This window comes from Chiroxiphia lanceolata, chromosome 15 (genome assembly GCF_009829145.1).
Source record: "Chiroxiphia lanceolata isolate bChiLan1 chromosome 15, bChiLan1.pri, whole genome shotgun sequence".
In the NCBI taxonomy this organism is placed as follows: Eukaryota; Metazoa; Chordata; class Aves; order Passeriformes; family Pipridae; genus Chiroxiphia; species Chiroxiphia lanceolata.
The window spans coordinates 10,803,284-10,822,409 of NC_045651.1; the positions used below are offsets into that span (position 1 = coordinate 10,803,284).

The following is a 19,126-nucleotide window of genomic DNA, read 5'->3' on the forward strand; positions in this document are numbered from 1 at the left end:
CAGCGGGCTCAGCGCCGCCGCGCCCCGCACCGCGGCCCCATGGCGGCAGGACCGGGGACGGCTCTGGCTCCGGCTGCAGGCAGGGCTGGGGCTCGCTCCGGGCTGGCTCCCGCCCCGCTCTGCCGCCGCCGCGGGGGCGCGGGCACTTTGTAGGGGCGCGCTCGGGTTACAGTGGCCCCGCCCGGAGCGCTGGGGAGGCGCGGGGGGGGGACGGGGACCGGCCGGGCTCCGCCGCCTCCTTTGCAAACCGACCCGCCGCCGGGCTGAGAGGATAGTGGGGCTCCTTTGCAAACCGACCCGCGCCGGGCTGAGAGGATAGTGGGGGGTGGCACCGACCGCGACCCCCCCGCAACAGCGAGAGGCGGCCCCCGGGCCCCGCCGCTGCACCATCCCCGGGAGGGTGGGAACGCGTGGGACTGCAAAACACCCGGGGCTGCTCCCTTGTGCCATCTCCCAGGCAGACCCCACGCGTGGAGAGCAGCAGATGGGTCGAGGGGACAAGGCCACCCCCGTTTCCCCCCGTGGCACCCCAGTTGCTGGGAGCGGGAGCACCCCGGCCCCGGGATGCCGAGGGTGCCCCAGCAGCAGTACCCGCCGGCGGATGCCCTGGCCCGGGCTGGGCGCGGAGCGTTGCTGGGTACCCGGCAGCCCGCACGCTAATTGCGCTGTAATTAGTTGTAGCGTTATCGCTACCGATGCCATAAAGCGGCTGTGACCCTCATTAGGAGCCCATAACGGAGCGTCGTAAAACACCGAGAGGCTACGAGCCAGCGTTGGAGTGGCCTAATCCGGCCCATAAACACTTCGTCCTCGCCTTCCCCGTGCTGCTGCCTGTGCTGGAGTGGGCAGACCCCACCATGCCCAGGCCACGCTGCCCATCTGCCCACACAGGACCCCTAGGCACTGGGGGATGCCTGGCCTCACACACTGACCTAGTGTGGTCCTCAGGCACACCTTCCCCTGGGCATCCTGCTGCCAGCAAGGGGGGACAGAAGGTGTTCCCAGCGCACGGCCAGGGTCCGGTCCCATTGTTGCTCTTCGTCACTGCATCGCCATCTGCTTCACCATCTCTCTGCTTTCCAGCAAGACCTTCTAGGGTCGTGCTGAGCCCTGCATGCAGCATTGTCCATGCCTGGTGTGGAGCCTGAGTTCGTGTGAGTGGGATGCACTGTCACTGTCACCCCTCACCCTGTAGGGCCACACTGCCAGGGCCAAAGCACAGCCACATCTGTACTGCTCCAGCATGCCAGACCAGCAACTTTCAGCATGACATGGCTTCATTGTGAGGTCTGGTTGGTGCACCATTCCCCCATGCTGCTGGGGTGTTGGTCCCTCCCCCAGGGTGCAGAGGTGCACAGAGCAGTCCCAGGGGCCAGCAGCCCCCAGCAGCTGTTCATTCCTGCCGATGCGTGAAGCGGATGAGAACATCAATTTCACGGAGCAGCGGCCACCCCTGCAGAGTTTACAGCGTGCCGGAAGCACAGAAAAATGTTGGGTTCAGCTCAATTCGAACCAAAACCAAATTAAAACCAGAGAGAAGGGGTCATTCCCAGTGCTGGGAACACCAGGGGAGAGCTGGGACTCTGGGGAGCCCGTGGGAGCCACGGCCTGGGATGGGCAGGGAAAGATCCCCTGTGTCACAGGGTTCCCCGATGCTGGGTGAAAGCAAGGCAAAGAGATCAGTACTGGCACCTCATCCCATGGCACACCAAGCATCCCTGCTGGGTCAGGGCAATGCTGGGCACAGGCTGGGGCTTGGTGGGATGGAGCTGTGGGCAGCTGGGAACCCGTAGCCTCTCTGCTGTGGGGCAGTGCTAGGCCGGGGCTGGGCTGCCTGGCTTGATTTATAACAGCAACTGATGGCAAACAAAAAGCCCTTCACAGCAGCACAGCCCCACCGCCTGCCACCCGCTGCCGGCAGCACCGCCACGGCCTCTGCCACACCAGCAGTTCAACAAGGGGGGATTGTGCCAGCACAGCACCCTGTGCTGCTAGTGCACCCCTGTCCCAGCACCCTCCTCTGCTGCTCCTGTCTCCCCAGCTCATGGACTGTTCCCATCACTGCAGCGCCGCACGGGATGTGTGACCCCTGCCTGCTGAGCCACAGTGGGAGCTCAGATGCAGTGGGGTACCCAGAGAGGGAGTGTGTCCCCATAGCCCTCTGGATGGGGCAGGTGGACCCACTCTGCCCCATGCCCAACTGGGAGAGGTGACCCCCTGGCCAGACCCTTGGGCTCACTTACAAGTGCAGGGCCCCACGGCAGTGAGCATGCACGAGGGGCCGGGCGCCGGCATGCTGGAGCTTCATCCTCCCGCCCCTGCCCCTTCCCCCAGGCAGTAAATCATCCCCACTCCTCTCATGAAAGGCCCATGTATGCACTGCCGGTGCAGGGAGCCTGCCTGGTGCCAACAATATTGCTCTTGGAAGGCAGCCGGAGCTGCGGGAACACAGCCGCCCCTTGTGCCTGGCCCCAGCGCTCGCCGACACTCCCGCTGTGGTGGCACCTGTGGCCGGCATGAGCACGCGCGGCACCGTGGCTCCTGGGGGGCCGGAGCCTGGGGGGCTCTTTCCTCCTGGAAGTTTCTCTTGGCTTCCTCTGAACAGCAGTTGTTTGAGGGGCAGGAGCCCCAGCTCCCTGTACCCTATATGTGTATGGGGTCCAGGAGCTGAGGCTGAGCAAGCTTATGCCACGTACTGGGGTGATGGGAACCCCTTGGCACAGAGGGAGTGGGCCAGCCCTGAAGCACAGGGGTGAGCCCCAGCATGAGGGCTTCCAGCTCCATCCAGCCCCACTGGCCACATGGCAGCTTTCAGCCACAATCTGCTGCCCTCACATCCATGGGGACTCACCAAGGCAGGCAGGGCCCATGGCAGAGGGGCAGCAACCCCAGGCTGGGCAGGGTACTCTGCAGGGGCTGGGTGTGTTGCTGGAGGTGAGCAGCCAGGCTCAGGGCAGTGCTTCTCACCAGGCCCTGGTCTCGCCTGCCCATCCTTATCTCCAGCTGGGAGGGACTGATGGAACAACCCAGCTCGGTTAAGGTTTAACCAGGCAGAACTTGGCAAACATGAACCTGCTGCTCCCTCTGGGGAGCCAAGAATGTGGGGCCCAGCACAGGGGCTGCAAGACAGGGACACTGAGGTCCTGGGCTTTGGCCACAGCATGGCACAGGAGCACTCACAGACTGGGGCAGTGAGGGCTGAGTGAGGAAAATGTGGGGTGGGGGTAGCCTGGCAGCAGAGCAGGCAGTGCCATGTCTTGTCCCTGCTGCAGTCCTGTTGCCCCTTCCTGTCCCGGCTATGTGGAGGAGCGCTGGTACCACAGGCAGCACAGGGAACAGGGTGCATGGGGCCAGGATGGGTGCTGCTCCCCTTGGGGATGTGGCACATGCCATGTGCTGGGCTGGGAACCACGGTGCCCACCCGTGGGTCAAGCAAGCAGGATCTTTGCCTCCCAGCCCTGTCCCCTGTATAGCACTGGGGAGAGCTGCAGCCACGGCAGAGGGCTGTGAGGCAGGAATGGGGCCACCCCGATGCTCCCAGCCCCTAATCGCAAGCAGGCACCCAGCCCTGACTCCACATCTGCACCTGATTTACTTGCTGGAGCCAGTGAGGCCACGAGGGATGGCAGTGGTTGGGGCTGCAGCTGGGGCTGTGCTCCCCCCAGCTCAGGGGGAGCCCCACGGCCCAGCCCTGCATTTCTGGAGCAGCAGTTGGCCCCACGGAGCTGCTGTGGTGAGGGCAAGGGACTGCGGTGCTTCCGTGGGGGACGTGGCTGGCGGGCAGCTCGTGCCCTTCCCCGTGTCTGCCAGCCTGGGAAGCGCTGGGGCTCGGCCCAGGGAGGCAGCCAGAGCCCTGGTCCAGGGCAGGGATGAACAGAGCTGGGCTGACAGCATGCCAGCATCAGGGCACACCTGGGGACAGGGGCCACTCTCTGTCCTCAGCCTCCCCAGGCTTGTGGGTGGCTCTGGCCCCACAGCCTGGCTCCAGCTCCCCTCTCGTCACACCTAGGCGTGCCCACAGGTGCTGGTGTCCCTCTGAGAGCAGCCCAGCAGCAGGATGGGCAGCCCTCCAGAGTGGGGACAGGGAGGAGGTGGCCACTACCAGCCTGTTGCCAAACCCTCCTTTACACCAGATACACACTTCCTCTCACACCGCACCCACCTTCACAGGAAGCAATTACACAATGAAAACTACTCTAAAGGGAGTGAAGTATTTGCTGTCTAGCAAGTCTCTTCCAGCTGGATCCTTTTCCTGACAGATTCAGTCCTCGTTCTGCTCAACGAGTGCATACAGGAGGGTAGGGTTTTGCTTATCCAGAGGGATAATGAAACCGTTGTGGGCTGGCAAAGGATGTGCGTTCTGGGGCCACCAACAACTCCAAGAACAGCACTGCAACTTGCTCTAGAAGTCTTGGCTGAAGTAACTGTAGCCTCCTGGGGCAGTTGACTCTTCCCGGACATACTGCTGCGGTGGGAACGGTCCGACAACTGGCACTGCTCCTGGCATCCTGCACGTCGAAGGGAGCAAGAGGAAAACATAGGAAAAAAAGGAGACAATGTCACAAATGCTCTGAAATGTGCCAGCTGCAATCACTGCTCAGCAGGAACGGCTGTCAGCAGAGCAACAGCCCTCTGCAGCCAAGGCAACAACTTGCCAGAAAACCTTCCAAGTGCATCCTTGCCCTCTGTGCCTGTGTGTAAACAGACACCTTTAGCATGGCAGAATTAGCCGTGGCACAGCTCAAGGACTGCTAAAGAGCTCCCATTACAAAGCAAGCATCCTGCCTCTCCGCAGGCTGCAGGAGCTGGAACAGGACTGCACGGCTGAATCCAGAGCAGCTTTCTGAAAAGTGGCTGCAACAGCTATGACAACATCTGTGTCCTTAAAGGGAACATTCATGTGTGTGTGTGTGTTGCGAACATCCTCAATGCTGTCTCTCTGGAATGGGATACTTCCTATTCACTCATTCAGTTGCACTGTTTGAAAGCTGAAACTTTTCTGGGATGCAGGATGGAGCACAAGTCTTCCAATGAAGTACTCCAGAGAGCCGAGGGACCATGGGGCTGTTATTTCACAGACAAGCAACAAGAGACTCCAGTTTTCTTCCTGACTCATTTGGGAAATTTGGCTACGAGCCCGTCCTCACTTGAGGTAGGGTTTCCTAATACTTCTTCCTTCTAAGAAGCTTTCTAAGCAACCCGGGTTCATTATTGAGTCTCTTTTAGTGAAGGCTCTTAAATTAAAGATCTGAACTTTGACAGAGTTCAGAACAAGTATTTTTGGTATTAATCACCTGGCAACCTGATTTTTTTCAATTAATAATATATGCAGGGGATGCCATTATTTAACTTGCCAGCTGTGAGAGGGAGTGAAGGAATATAGTCCAGGTTTCTGGAGCACGCTGACTCCATGCCAAATTTTACAACAAGCAACCCCAAGGGAGATTAGAATGGCAAGCAGATCTCCACTGAGCCAGTTCTTAATTAAATTAAAATCTCAGCTGTTAAGAGAAACCGTGTTTAATGGGTGTCAGGCTCACTGCAAACGTCTGTGCTGAGCTGAACTACCAGGAACCGAAAGAAACTGGAAGCAGCACAGCCGGGCTGTCTGCAGAGGGAGCTGTTGGAGTGGCGTCAGGACACACAGAGAGAGCCTACACAGACCCTGCTGTTCTGCTTGGAAGTCAGCTGGAGATACGCGTTCAAAACCGCATTTTAGGTTATATTTAGGCCATTGATTTGAACAGCGAGGCTGGAAACACACTTAGACAAGAATGTTACTTACTGATTCTTGTGTTTGAAGCCACTGATGTGAGCTTGGTACTGCTCTATGGAGTTCAGCACTATGTTACATGTGCTGCAGGGGTAGCCCTTCCCGGCTGAAACAGACAGCAATGTTAGCACACACAGCCAGCCAAACCCGGTGCCTGACTTAGAAACAAGAGAGATAATCAATCACCTCATGTGTTAAACAACCCTACACAAAGACAAATAACAAGTCAACAGCCTGACCAGGCAAGGAGCTCACACGATCCCACTACCCCACTGTGTATCGGCCAGTCACTGTGAGGGAATCACTGAGACAAAAAAGCTTTCCTAATGAGAACATGGGTTTGTTCATCGATAACAACAAAGACACATTTCCTACGAATAGGTCACAGTATCAGACATAGGAGAAGTCTTAGCATTAGGATCCCAACCTCGATGCTATACTGCCTTTGCAACTCCATTTTTTTCCCACATTCTCACTTCTCCTGATCTGGAAATCTCATAACAGAGAATGAGGGAGATACTGAATTTGTAAGCTCATAGTGTTTCAATAATAAAAACAGCCAGAGGAGATTACACCTGATGTCCAGCTCCACAATGCAGCATTCTGCTAAGCCTTGCTGAGGTGCCAATGGAGGATATTAAGCTCTGTCCTCAAGCAGTTTGGTTACAGTCAGCGGATCAGTTAACTGCCAGGAAAAAAATAGTTTCCAACAATAGTTGTACTAGACAGGATCAATGGTTTTGTGTAACATGACAACTCCAGCCAGACTGAAAGTTCAGGAGGTCACAGATACCAAACAGGCAAGCATGGCAGCACAGGATTCTCTATCAGGGAAAAATTCTGGCAGTTGTCCTCAAGATAATTGAGCGTTCCTGAATTTTGGCTCACTGGGGAAGGGCTCTGCCTGGGAGTCTCACAAGGAAAATATTTCATTAAGATGAAAGAGGACATGGATCCCAGGGGTGCAGAGCAGCAAATCACTGAGCGGGAAGCACAACGTGGCTGCTGCACCTCAAAGATTCCAGACTCCAGTGGGACATTGAGCTCTTAAAATGGGTCTGGATCTGGGCAGGAAAGGCCAGAGGAGCCAATACAGTCTCAGGTCTGCCTCCCTGCACCACCAAGGTCAAGATCTCTCTGTTGCAAATCCAGCCAACAGGTGTGTGCATGAAGTTGTCTAAACTGCACTTCTGCACCCCAAACCTCTGGTTCCCAGAGGACTTTAAGCAGACAAACATCTCAGTGTTGCGCTGCAAAGAACACCTGCTGCCAGCCAGGTCCCAGCAGAGAGTTTAGGAACAGGTGTGGCTGTTGGCACACAGAGACGGCAAAGAGAGTGGGAGAAAACATGCCTGACTACAGTCCATCCCATCCCATCCCATCCCATCCCCCCCGAATTACAGCCCAGGCTCTGAAACTCTCCAGAACAGCTGAGGTGCCCCGGAGATGTGTCTGTATGTACTCCGGTTCTGCTGGCACTTCTTGGGACACATCAATCACACGGGCAAGGGCACTGCCCACCTACCCAGCCCACCTGGGCCGGGGCTCCTGCCACTGTCAGCGCCTGAGTCACACTCAAGTAGAACCATTCATCAGACCCCACTAATTAGGTGCAGAGCAGATGGGTAACACGAGATACCGAGCACCTTCTCCATCTCCCACACGGCCACGCAATGTGGGAGAGAACATTACTTGGCTAATTGAGCCTCATTTGTCATAAGTGCTACCGGTATCTAAAGGTGGCCTGCAAAGAATTAGAATAATTAATCTTCTGCTTGTGTGGGTTTTTACGACAGAGAAAGGAGCCCTTGATGAAGATTTTAAGATGATTTGTCTGCTTATTATTTACCTTGAGCATCCAGCAGGTACTAAGACTTCCTGGTCCAACAGAAGGCTGTTGGGAGGAACAAGGGCATTTTCCTAATGCTTTCACTGGACTCTGAGGGCTTTCATCACATACAAGTGCTCATAAGCAGCAGATCATAAACCAGAAGAGTTTTAACTGTCTGCCTAAAGTTCCTCCTTAATAGCTCTGGAGTTTTTTTCCCCACATTCCTCCTTGCTCCAGAGAGAGTTGCATTAGTTCATCAGATGGAAGTGCCCACACAGAGGCAGAAAAGCATTCAGGGAGAAATCTCTCTGGCTTTCATGTGCTTTGAAGCAGCAGGTGCAGTTAAACCTATTCCTTCCATCTTTGGCTAGTCCCCCCCAAAGATGATTTTTAAGCATCAAATGCCACTTTTATCTTTCCATTTTGGATGCAATCACCTAACGAGAAACAGTACTGGCCAAAATCCCTGGATTATCCGCACAGAGAATAAAAAGGACGCGTCCCCGATTAAACAACATCACAAAACACAACCCAAAGCTTGTCACGAGTAGCTACAGTCTAAAACATCTGCTGCTGGGGGGTTACAGCCAAATCAATCTTATGGTGTATAATCAAGTCCCTCATCACGAGCATTTCTCCCCTGCTCCCTCCACACAGACTCCCTCGTCCAAAGGCCTGTCAGACACATTCTGTTGCTCTCCCACCCTGCTCTCCAGCTGGTTATCAGCCTCCCTGCTGAGAACTCACCCATGAAGGACGATGCAGGTGCATCAGGGGTTCGGCCATAGTGCGCCATCAGCTTGTGTTTGGTCTCTTGCTTTCTGTGCTTCTTGCCTACGTAGTGCTGTTTTGCCATAAGGGGGTTGTTGAAAGTGGCATGGCAGAGGCTACAGAACTTGTCTGGGTCAGTAATGTCCTTGTTCTCTTCGTTAGAAGATGCAGTAGAGGTGGGGAGAGCAGCAGGGTGTTTCTGTGGGGGCACTGCTTCTGTTGGGTGGATCCAAACTCTTGGTCAGTCTCAGAACTCACAGGTAAAAACCAGTCACTTTATTTCCCCCAAACTCACACTGAAACTCATAACCTGCTACATCTAACCCCCAAACCTAGACAATGTAAGACACCTTGATAAATTCACGATGCTCCTATCTCTTCCCATAACGCCGCAGAATTTAAAAACATGTGGTAAGATAAGTCAGAGTACACCAGGAAAACTTTCAGAGTTTAAAATAATCCAACAGATTTGTACATTTCTCCTTAATGTAAGCATGACTGTATTTATGAAACAGTGGGTATGAATGAGCTTCCACCTGCTGTTACCATTCCCCAGCCAGAATAGGAGCACAAGCCCCTGCACAGCAAAGGCAGTGGGTTTCTGGAAGCACCGTGCAGCTGCAAGAGTTGATTGTGAACTGAGTTAATGAGGACTCTTGCCTGAGAAACAGCATGAACGGGACTATGTCTGACACAGCGAATCCACACAGGGAACTGGCTTCCTGTGTGATGGAGAAACCTGCAGCCTCTCACTATGCAGTGCCAAAGACCAGAGCAACAAACCTTCCAGGGATCAGAGAGCTCTTCTAATGCAAAACCAAAGGCACGCACCAGACTGCTCAGTGCACGTCCACCCCTCCCTGCAGGCTCCTGTCTTACCCAAAAGCAAGGGTTCCAAAGAACTAAAACGTCCCACGGGCCACCCTGACCCCAGAGGCGGCCTTGCTCTGCACATACATCTTAGCAAAGCCATGAAGACACTCAGGACAGTTTCTGGCTGGAAGATCCCAGCTCAGAGCCAGCACAAGCTGCCACCCTCAGGTGCACTCAAACGCTGTGTTTTCCCTCCATCCTGAGCACCTGCAGTCCACCAAGCTCATGGCTGCCCCTACCTGCCCTGGAGAGAGGGTTTCCCTCCCCACCCACCGGGCCTTTCTGGCTGCTAGCAAAGGGGTGGGACACAGGCAGCTGCACCCCAGGCAGACATGGTCAGACAAGCATATACTGATGCTCCTCAGCTGTACTCTCCCAGTCCCCAGATATCTGCAGCTCACCAGTCCCTGAACCTCAGAGGCCACATCGTTGTAGCAGAGCAGCTCTGAGGAATTTGTCATATTGGAGTTTCACCAGTCACTGCAATCCCTGTAAGCTTTCAGTGAGCATCATATCCTGTGACGGGCATTTCTACAGTGCAACATCACACTCCTGGTCCCTGCACACAGGGATGGGGACAACTCTGCTACCAGCTGCATTTCTCCCAAACAAAGCAAACCAAAAATCCACACAACTTTTTTTCCCACTGAGCAGGATGTCACAGCCAGGTCTGTGGAGGTGCACTGCTTCTTCTAATTCATAACAAAGAGCACACACACCCTCATAAGAGCTCACACTTGGGGTGCAACAAACCTCTCAACAGCCCCTCGGGACAACGCAAAGGCACTGCAGACACTCATACCTTCCGCTTTGGGGGCCTGCTGCTTCATGTTCTTGGCATGAGTCTTGCCCAAGTAGTGAGATGTTGCCACGGCTGGAGAGGAGAAGGTCATGTTGCAGATGGGACAACACTTGTTCCTGTCCTCCCCGTTGCTGCCTTCCTGCTTGCTGTCCTGTGCACAGAGAACCGCAGAGTGGCTGATGCCAGGAGGGACCTCTGCAGGTCACCCTGTCCAGCCTCCTGGTTATAAGGAGAAACACTACAGTTTGGGGGTTCTGAGAAAAGGTTATGACAAGAAATGCTACAATTTCAGAGTCTAAGAAAAGGTAGCCGGAGACATTTGGGTGCTAAGAAGTGTGACTGAGTAGGACTTCCACGATGCAGCATCACGCTCTCCCTTACTGCAGATTGTTCTTGCACCAGATTACCGTTTTTAAACCCTTTGGTAAACACTCCAGGCAGAAGGGCCACCCTCGCCTGTTTGGGTGAAGGACATGGTTAAGTGTGTGGCTGCCAAAACTGGACCAGGCAGCCTCGTCCCCTGCAAGGTGTGAACTGAGCAGTGCAAACATCACTATCAGCTGGGTCATCTGCAACATGATTCCAGCAGCGCAGGGAGCACCAGGCAGTTCTCAGCCTGACACTATGTGCGAAGGCATCCGCCATTATCCCCCAACTCCCTGCAAATGCCAGAGTTAGGGATTAGAGCTGAAGCAATCATAAAAGTAGAATCTGTTCCCCAAGGGAGTCAGGGGCAGACAGATGGCCGAATGGAACGTGGGGCCTTTACTGACCAACAGGCTTCAGCTACTGGCTGAGGGAACCCACATAAGTACAACAAGGATTGCTCTGGGAAGCAAATTCCCGTGGATGGTGGACCCAATGTGCTCTGTGTGATGTTATGCAACAATACTCCTCACAAGCTGTTGCTCCTATTTTTTCTCCGCAATTTCAAGCAAAACTATCAAAAAAAGGCAACGTGCATTTGTTTAAATGGAGAAGAAATACTCACAGAGGCTGTTTGAGTGAGGAGGGCAGCAAGAGCTGGGACAAGGGCTGGTGAAACACCTGCCATTGAGCTCCTCAGTTCTCACAATGCTCTTTCTGAGAGTCTTTTCCTCATTCACTTACAAGGCTGTTAAACAGTTTTTAGTCCAGCAGGTCCTGCTGTGCCATATTCAGCCCTGAGGGGTCCTGCACTCACAGGATGGGTCAGGTTGGAAGGGACCACAGTGGGTCATCTGGTCCCACCTCCCTGCTCAGGCAGCGCCATCCCAGAGCACGTGGCACAGGATTGCATCCAGACTGTTCTGGAATATCTCCTGTGAGGGAGATTCCACACCCTCTCTGGACAATCTGTTTCAGTGCTCAGTCACTGCACAGGAACGAAGTTCTTCCTCACATTCAGGTGGAACTGCCTGTCCATCAGCTTCTGCCTGTTGCTTCTTGTCCTATTGCTGGACAACCCCAAGCAGAGCCTGGTCCACCCTCTCACACTATCTGGTCCTATCTTCCTCTCAGACACTTTACAGAATCACAGAATCATTAAGGTTAGAAAATGCCTCTGAAATCATGAAGTCCAACCTGTGACTGATCCCCACCTTGTCAACCAGACCAGAGCATTGAGTGCCACGTCCAGTCGTTCTTTGAACACCAAGGATGGTGACTCCACCACCTTCCTGGGCAGCTCATTCCAGGGACTGACAACCCTTTCCATGAAGAAACTCTTTCTGATGTCCAACCTGAACCTCCCCAAGCACAGCTTAAGGCCTTTTCCTCCTGTTCTGTGGCTAGTTACCTGGGAGAAGAGGCTGACCCCCACCTGGCTACAACCTCCTGCCAGGGAATTGTAGAGAGCAATAAGGCCTAAACTGCCTCATTTTCTCCAAGCTGAGCCCCCCCCCCAGCCCCTTCAGCTGCTCCTCATGACTTATCATCCACACTTCACAGACACTGATTTACAGACCTTACTGATAGGCAGCAATCGAGTCCCCGCTCACCTGCTTCGCCTCCAGCTTCATCTTCTTCCCGTGGGCACCCTCCTCCCCACCGTGGATGGACAGGTACCGCCTCACCTTGTTGGCGTGTTTCTTGCTCTGGGGAAAGCAGAGAAAGACCCGCTCTGTGCCCCGCCGCGCCCGGGGGGCGGGCTGGGGTGGGGGGATGCTCCCCGTTCTTTACCTGGTAGTGCGCCAGCCGCTGCGACTCGGAGATGAGCAGAGCGCTGCACACCTTGCACTGCGCCTCGGTGAAGATGTGTCCGTTCTCCCGGATCAGCCGCTCCACTGTGGGGTGGGGGGGCACAGAACGGGGGCGTCAGCGGCCCGGTCGGACCCCGGGAGGTGCGGGGCGGCCCGAACAGGGCCGCCCCGCACCTCGCGGCGTCCGACCGGGCTGCAAGGAACCTCGTGGAGGTCCGGCCACCCGCCCGCCCCCGGTCCCGCCGCCTCACCCGCCTCTTTGCCCACCGGCGGCCCCGCAGCGTCCCCGTTGCTACCGGCCCCGTCCGCCATGGCCACCACCGCCGCCTCACGCTGTTCTCGCGAGAGCCCGCCCGCGCGCCCCCTCCGCGCCTAGCAACGGCGGGGTGGCCTCCCGCGAGAGCGCCGCGCCCGCCAGGGGAGGCGGCGGCGGACATGTTGGTTGTGGGCATAAGTATAGAGCGCGGCACGGTGGCGGCCGGTCTTTGTGACTGTTTAAGCGACGCAGCGCATCCTCTCCGGAGGAAGCGGCGCTCCAGGCTGAGAAAACGGCGAGACCGCCTGTGCCTCAGGGCGAGGCGCCCGGGCCCCGCCCGCCATGGACATGGCGCCGCCCGCTTCAGCGCCCCGACGGCCACGTGAGGAGCAGCGAAGCCGCCGCCGCCATCTTGGGTGAGGGCAATGAGGCCTCCGCCGCCAACTTGAGCGCGGGTGCGGGACCCGCCGACCGGGGCCGGTGCGGGTAGACCTGGCGGGGAGGCCGCGGGCAACGGGGCGGCCAAGGCCCGGTGAGTACCTTGTGCCCTGCGGGGCCTGCTGCTGCCCTGCGGCTCGCCCGGGGCCGACTCGCCGCGGGGCTCCCGGGGCTGTGAGGGATCCCCCTTTCTCCGCCCGGGGCCGTTCCCCGGCCCGTGGTCCCCGGGGCTGACCCCCTTCCCTCACCTCCGCCCCCCCCTTGCGTGACCATCGGCCCCCGCTCTGGGTGGCCCGGGACCGGCACCCAGCGCTGCCCCCTGGGGAAGGGACACCCTCCGTCCCACCCCCAAGGGCAGTTCCCGTGTTCCTTCCCTGGAGGTGCAGTGCCTAGAGATACCCTGGAACTCCTCCTGGCCTGTCCCCTTGGGAGGGAACCCCAAAACCAGAGCTTTGTCCTGGCCCCATCCCCTAAGGCCAGGGTGCTCCTGCCCCTCCTGTTCCCCCTGACAGGCCTGGCTCCTTTCTCCCGGGGCAGCCCCTGCACACTCCCCTCCCTCTTGTTTGCTCACCTGTGGCTGATCACCTTCCCCCGAGCTCACCCCCATCCCGCCTGGGACCCCCATCCTTCTCGGCAGCTTGCTGAGTATCCCTGACCCCATCCTTGTCACTTTCCCTGCAGAGCCCTCCCTGCCCGAAGGCAGCGGGCCGGGAAGGGGACAGAGGGACCCTGGGCGTGGTCTGGGGATGGGGTCACTTTCCTCCCACATAGTTGGGGGGGAAACGTTTTTCTCAGCTGTCCTTGGAGAAGGGAGGTGCTGCGCGTGGGACTCGAGGGCACTGGAGCACGGAGCAGCTCCCGAGAGCTCGGATGCACTCGGCCGTGCGTGGCCTCTGCCGTGCCCGTGCCCTCTCTGCGAAGAGCTAGCTCTATAAACGGATCAGTCCAGTAAACAATTTCTCTCTCCCCGAGGCGCTGCCAGCCCTCGGGTCCTGCTCGCGGAGCATCAGCTGGGCCCTGCGTGCCGGGTCGAGCCGAGGGTCCAGGGATGATATTTCCATGGAGGCGTGTGGTGCTGACCCGCCTGAGCACGGGAAGCGTCGTGGCTCTGCTTCCCAAGGCGGGGGGGAGTTGTTTACAAAGCGACAGCCTGTGTCTCCAACGGCTCAGGAACTCATCCGGGGATGAGAGTCATTCATTTTTTTTGGCTCCGTTTTTCGAGCATTTTTCAAGCTGTCACAGCTTGGCAGGTCTGTAGCTGCAGTGTCAAGATTTAGAATTATTCTGTCGGTAATTGCTTTCTGATTCATCAAAATGATAGATGAGAGGGAAAATGACAAATAATCACAAGTTGGGGATCTTCAAGGATATCCCTAAAAATGTGACTGGAGAAGCGTGACATGTGCGAGTCCCTTATCAGGAGGTCACCTTTGCTGTCAGTGCGTTTACGAAGAAATTCTCTTAAATTCAGAGTTGGAAAAAAAATCTGGATAACTGCAAAATCAGTCTGTGAACCAAATTGCAAAGGTAGTTTTAGATAATTCAGTCTTTGGCCTATTTTTTGCTGGGTCTGAAAACAGGTATGATCCCCTCAGGTACTGACAACTGTCCTTTCCAAGGGTGCTAAAAGCAATAGATGGTCGACTTCCCTGCCTGAAGAGGAGGGCTGTGCTCTGATGCATGTTTTCTTCTCTCAGCTACACCAGCTTGTCTAATAAAAGCTATTGCTGCTCTCCTACTCACAGCCTCAGACTAGCACAGCTACGACTGATCTCTTACTTGTCTTGTTCCCTTAGTTACATTTCCAGAGACTCTCTTTGCCACAAGTCCCTTCATTTTCAGAAGCGCTGTGGGAGTTGTGTGGTTACATCTCTTACATCTCCTCTTTTCTCTCCTTTAAATGTTGAAGGTAGGTGACTCATCATAACTTCAGTTGATATTTCTCAGTGATCTCTTATTTAGCACAGAGCACCAAGCAGAAGATGTATCACAGAGTCAGAGGAGAGATGGTGATACCAGTGTGGATTTAAAAAAAAATAAAAGGCAGCATAGCAACTCCTTGTTGCTGTTTCTTTTGTTGTGAGGGTAAGGAGGTTTATGGGCTGCCTTTCCAAGACCAGTGACCCTCCGTGGGCCTTTCCGTGCTCCTTGTAGCGCATGTGAGTGGTTTTCCAACGATAAGGGAATGTTCCCCACCACTACGGGTACAGCAGCTGGGTGTGAGGCTTGGCTCATCTCCCTGGACAGGGAGGGCAAAGAAACCATTTGGAGCAAAAGATAAAAAAATGGAGACGCTACAATGAGGATATTCGAACAGGACCTGAGTTCAGCTCAGCTGGAGCTGAACAGCGTTGTTTTGCAGGAGCCAGAGCTTTTCCGAAAGCAGCACTTATTTCTATTTCCCTTTCCATAATGGCTTCAAACTGACAAAGAGCAGGGTTAGATTGGATATTAGAAAAAAATTCTTCCCTGTGACAGTGGTGAGGCACTGGCACAGGTTACTCAGAGAAGCTGTGGCTGCCCCATCCCTGGAAGTGTTCAAGGCCAGGTTGGATAGAGCTCTGAGCAACCTGGTCTAGTGGAAGGTGTCTCTGCCCATGGCAGGGGGTTGAAACTGGATGATCTTTAAGGTCCCTTCCAATCCAAACCATTCTGTGGTTCCTAAGCAGACAAACACGGGGGTACTGCAGTGGTCCTTCAGTCACTTTGCCATTTGTACAGTATTCTGCCTTCAGAGGGCTCAGAAAATCTTCGGTGCAAATCATGACTCACCAGGATAATCGTCTTTTGTCTTTGCGTGTGTGTGCATGTCTTTGCAGAGGGAGGGAGGCGAAGGGAGTCCGTGAAGGCTGTGGATAGTAGGGCTGGAGCGATGTTATTCCTCACCTTGCTGCTTGGACTGTAGATGGAGCAGTGCACTGCAGTTCTCGGCACTGATGGGGATTTTGGACTCCCTGCTCGTTACTGTTTCTATACACAGCGTCTGTTTGCAATTTTGTGGTGTTACAGGGAAGGGTTTGGCTCTATCCTGGGTGATGTACAGTCTCTGTTGCATCTTCTCTTCCTCTTATTTTAGATCTAAGCACCACACTTGAGCTATTTGAGTGATCTTGAAGGAAAGCGGAGTGATGCTGTGGAAGGACACTGGTCTGGGAACCAGCCAACTTGACTTGCATTTCCAGCTCTGCTGTTCTCTGGTGTGAAATGAGGGGCTTGTTGTTTAACCACTCTCTGCACATGTTTAACTTCAACAGAGCTGGTCATGCTCAGCCTGCTTTGTAAGGCTCTTTTACATCACAGTTCAGGAAGCGCCAAATGTTGTTGTTGAGTTATCTGGCAAACAGCAAGCACAGGCAGGAAAGGGTGGTTTAACTCTGTGTGCCTTCCTGCTGCTCTCCTTCACCGAGATCTCTTCCCAGTCCTCTCCTCGGAGCCCTTTTGGATCCAAGCAGCTGATGCTTGCTGTGCATCCCTCTCCAGCAGTCTATGGGCTGGCAAGGGAAGGGATGCTGAAGTACCAGCTTGCACTGTGTGGGCACCTGCGTGCACAGAGCACTCAGGTTTGCACTAATAATGCTCAGCAGGTTCCTTGCTGCTTGTTAAGTGCCTTTGTTAATGCGGATGGTTTGGGCATGTCTGCCCGGAGTTCTTCCGGAGGCTGCTGGTCATTGAGAAACCCAGGCTGCCAGATAAACCTGTTGTCTTGTTTCCAGCCTGCCTGCTGCCAGTGCCTGTGTTTTCCCTGTCTGTAGTGCTGGAGCAGCTGTGCACCAAGTGGTGCTGAGGGCAGGACAGCATCCTTGAAAGAACAATGCCTTTCCCCCTGGTTTTGTTGAATACAAACGCTGACAAAGGGCTGTGCTGTGGTGGCTTCTTGGTCTGGTGTGCAACTGTCAGCTTGATCTGCTGCCACAGCCTGCTTTGTTCTGGTGAAGGTGTGGGGCTAAGGAGGGGAAGTTGTATTGGAGGGTGGGAGATCCACTGTAAAGTGATGCTGTGGAGGAGTTTGCTGATGGGCTTTGAGAGGAAACCCTCATTGCTTTGGAACAAGGTATTCAGAGTGGCTTTAGTCTGTGTTGCTGGTCCCCTGAAACCCCTTTTTAGCAATCAGATGTAATAAAGTGTTCTTAACTAGATGAGTGGTGACTGGTACATGTGGCTCCCAGTAACGCTAAATCCACCACGCTTTGTAATAAGGTTTCAGTGCCTGGGGTCTTTTGCCTAAAAATAGCGGAAAAAAAAAAAAAAAAGGATGACTGGTAGGGGAAATCTAAATCAGAAGGAAACAAATGGCTTTTAATCTTTTCATCTGTTTCAGAGTGAAGGATGCCGAGGAGGAAGAAGCCCACGCAGGGCCTGGAGTCTAGAGGTCAGGATGGGGAGGAAGATGAGGATGAGAAGAGGAATGCCAAGAAGAAGCGCAGTTTTGTGGATGCATTTATTGTTATATCTGACAGTGATGGAGAGGTCAGTGATGGGTTTGGGGTGCCCAGAGCCTGTGCTGGGCCCTGCTGCTGCAGGACAGTGCCTGAGCAGCCTTCGGTGTTGTGCCGGGGTTGGACTTTGCGCAAAGGATCTTGTGCCGTTCCTTTTCTTACATACGAGATGAATCAAATCCTATTTGACTAGGAAATGAATGATGTGCTTCGTGAGGGTGAGTTATGAGTCTGGGATTTGATAACCAAATCCTCTCAGAACCAAATCTGAAACGTAATTTAAAAGTAACCTTTCCTCAATCCCTTTACAAATCTTTTTTTCATAATTTTTATTTGATTGATTTCCAGCTAAACCTTAGAAACATGATTCTGTATTATGTGCAAATAGATAAGAAAATGATTCAGAACACAGGCTTGTGAGTAGCTCAGAGACAGCCAGTGTCTAGTAAACTGATCCTGAATTACAGGAATCCAAGTTTGTAACCCACCTCCGTAGGGTGTAAAGGTGAATGTGGTGTGGGAGTGCCTGGCTGAGGCGTCAAGGCTCAGATCTCTGATCCCCGGCGTCGGCTTACACACATCAGCATTACTCTAAAGATTGAAATGTCTGTGTTGGTTACACGGGCGTTGGGATGAGCTCAGGAACTCCTGCCTGGGAGAAACCCAGAGCCCCGAGAACCTGTGCTCAACCGAGCGAGCCGCACGAGGGGAAATTATTAGAATCAGCATTTTATGTGTGACTCTTAAGGCTTTGCTCTGTCTTCCTGGTGATTGGGGATCCTAAGCTGCTTTTTGTAATTCCACCATTTTCAAAAGCGTTTCAGTTCACTCTCTAGCTGTAGATCTTAAATCAAGTCCCTTTTGCTCCCACATCTGCAGTGTGCTGCTCTCCAATAAGGCGATTATCATGTGAGGAGGGGAAAAGCACTAGAAATAAACAGTAAGAAGCTGTAGGGCAAACGATATTGGATGTTTTTTCTTCACATTGTCTGAGTTCTTTCCCATTGGGAAATTCCCTGAAAGAAATGGAACATATGGCAGTAATAGTTCAGTGGGGTTAAACCCTTAGCTCTGCAATATGCTAAGTTAACTTCAGAAGTCTGCTGCATCACTGGCCTTTATGGTGAAACCTATAAGGAAAAAAGAAATCAGCAGCTATAAGAGCTGCTGCAGTACATAAAAGATCAGGACCTGTTATTGTCTGCAATTATTCATCTCAATGTGCGCGTATCTGAAAAAGAGGAAACAAACGTCTCTTAAAACACATCTATAAAAAGGTTAGGCTCTCTCGCTGTTCTGTAAGTTTGTCTATAAACAATAAATTCTGATGGCATAATCGGTCATATTACAGAAAAGGATATGCTCAGAGAGGCCGTTAAAGAGCCAATTAGGTTCTGTTTAAGTGACAACAGTTCAGTCAGTTGAATGAGTGGATTTATTCAGTTCAGTCTCTTTCTGTGAGTCATCAGCTTACAGATCCAGTGCCATAGTCTCTTGTCGTGTTGTTTTCTGCAAAATCGAACGCAAAACTGTGATTTACTTGGGATCTCAAAAAAATAACTGTCTGCCTTCTGTAACTGTCTCAGCTCTTCTGTGTACATCAAGCTGAATTTCAATTTTGAACCTTCTAACTGTTGTTCTTGCTCTGGTAAGACCTTGTTGTGTGTTCAAGAAGAGGTGTGGGAAGCTCAGATCAATAGCAATTTTAGAGAACAATACATTCTCAATTAATCTTGCATCTGTTAGGACATGGTTCCTTATGAATC

General features: G+C 53.8%; 2 protein-coding genes across 5 annotated transcripts in view; one reads left to right on the plus strand and one right to left on the minus strand.

Annotated features, from left to right (window-relative positions):
• Nucleotides 1-4,192: 4,192 nt before the first annotated feature.
• Nucleotides 4,193-12,577, minus strand: ZNF346 (zinc finger protein 346). Its single transcript, XM_032703337.1, has 7 exons — nt 12,482-12,577; nt 12,211-12,314; nt 12,030-12,125; nt 10,051-10,201; nt 8,352-8,591; nt 5,786-5,879; nt 4,193-4,508 (listed from the first exon to the last, which is right to left on the minus strand). Exons 1-7 carry the CDS (start codon nt 12,540-12,542, stop codon nt 4,403-4,405), a joined length of 852 nt encoding a protein of 283 aa, XP_032559228.1. The 5' UTR covers nt 12,543-12,577; the 3' UTR covers nt 4,193-4,402.
• Nucleotides 12,578-12,663: 86 nt separating this feature from the next.
• Nucleotides 12,664-19,126, plus strand: part of UIMC1 (ubiquitin interaction motif containing 1) — a 40,155-nt gene continuing 33,692 nt past the window's right edge. For 2 of the 4 annotated variants that reach the window (XM_032703324.1, XM_032703327.1), the window contains exons 1-2: nt 12,913-13,018; nt 17,243-17,391. In XM_032703324.1, the coding sequence (XP_032559215.1) occupies nt 17,251-17,391 (141 nt within the window). In that variant the 5' untranslated portion in view covers nt 12,913-13,018; nt 17,243-17,250. The other 2 variants (XM_032703325.1, XM_032703326.1) reach the window with 2 other exon arrangements.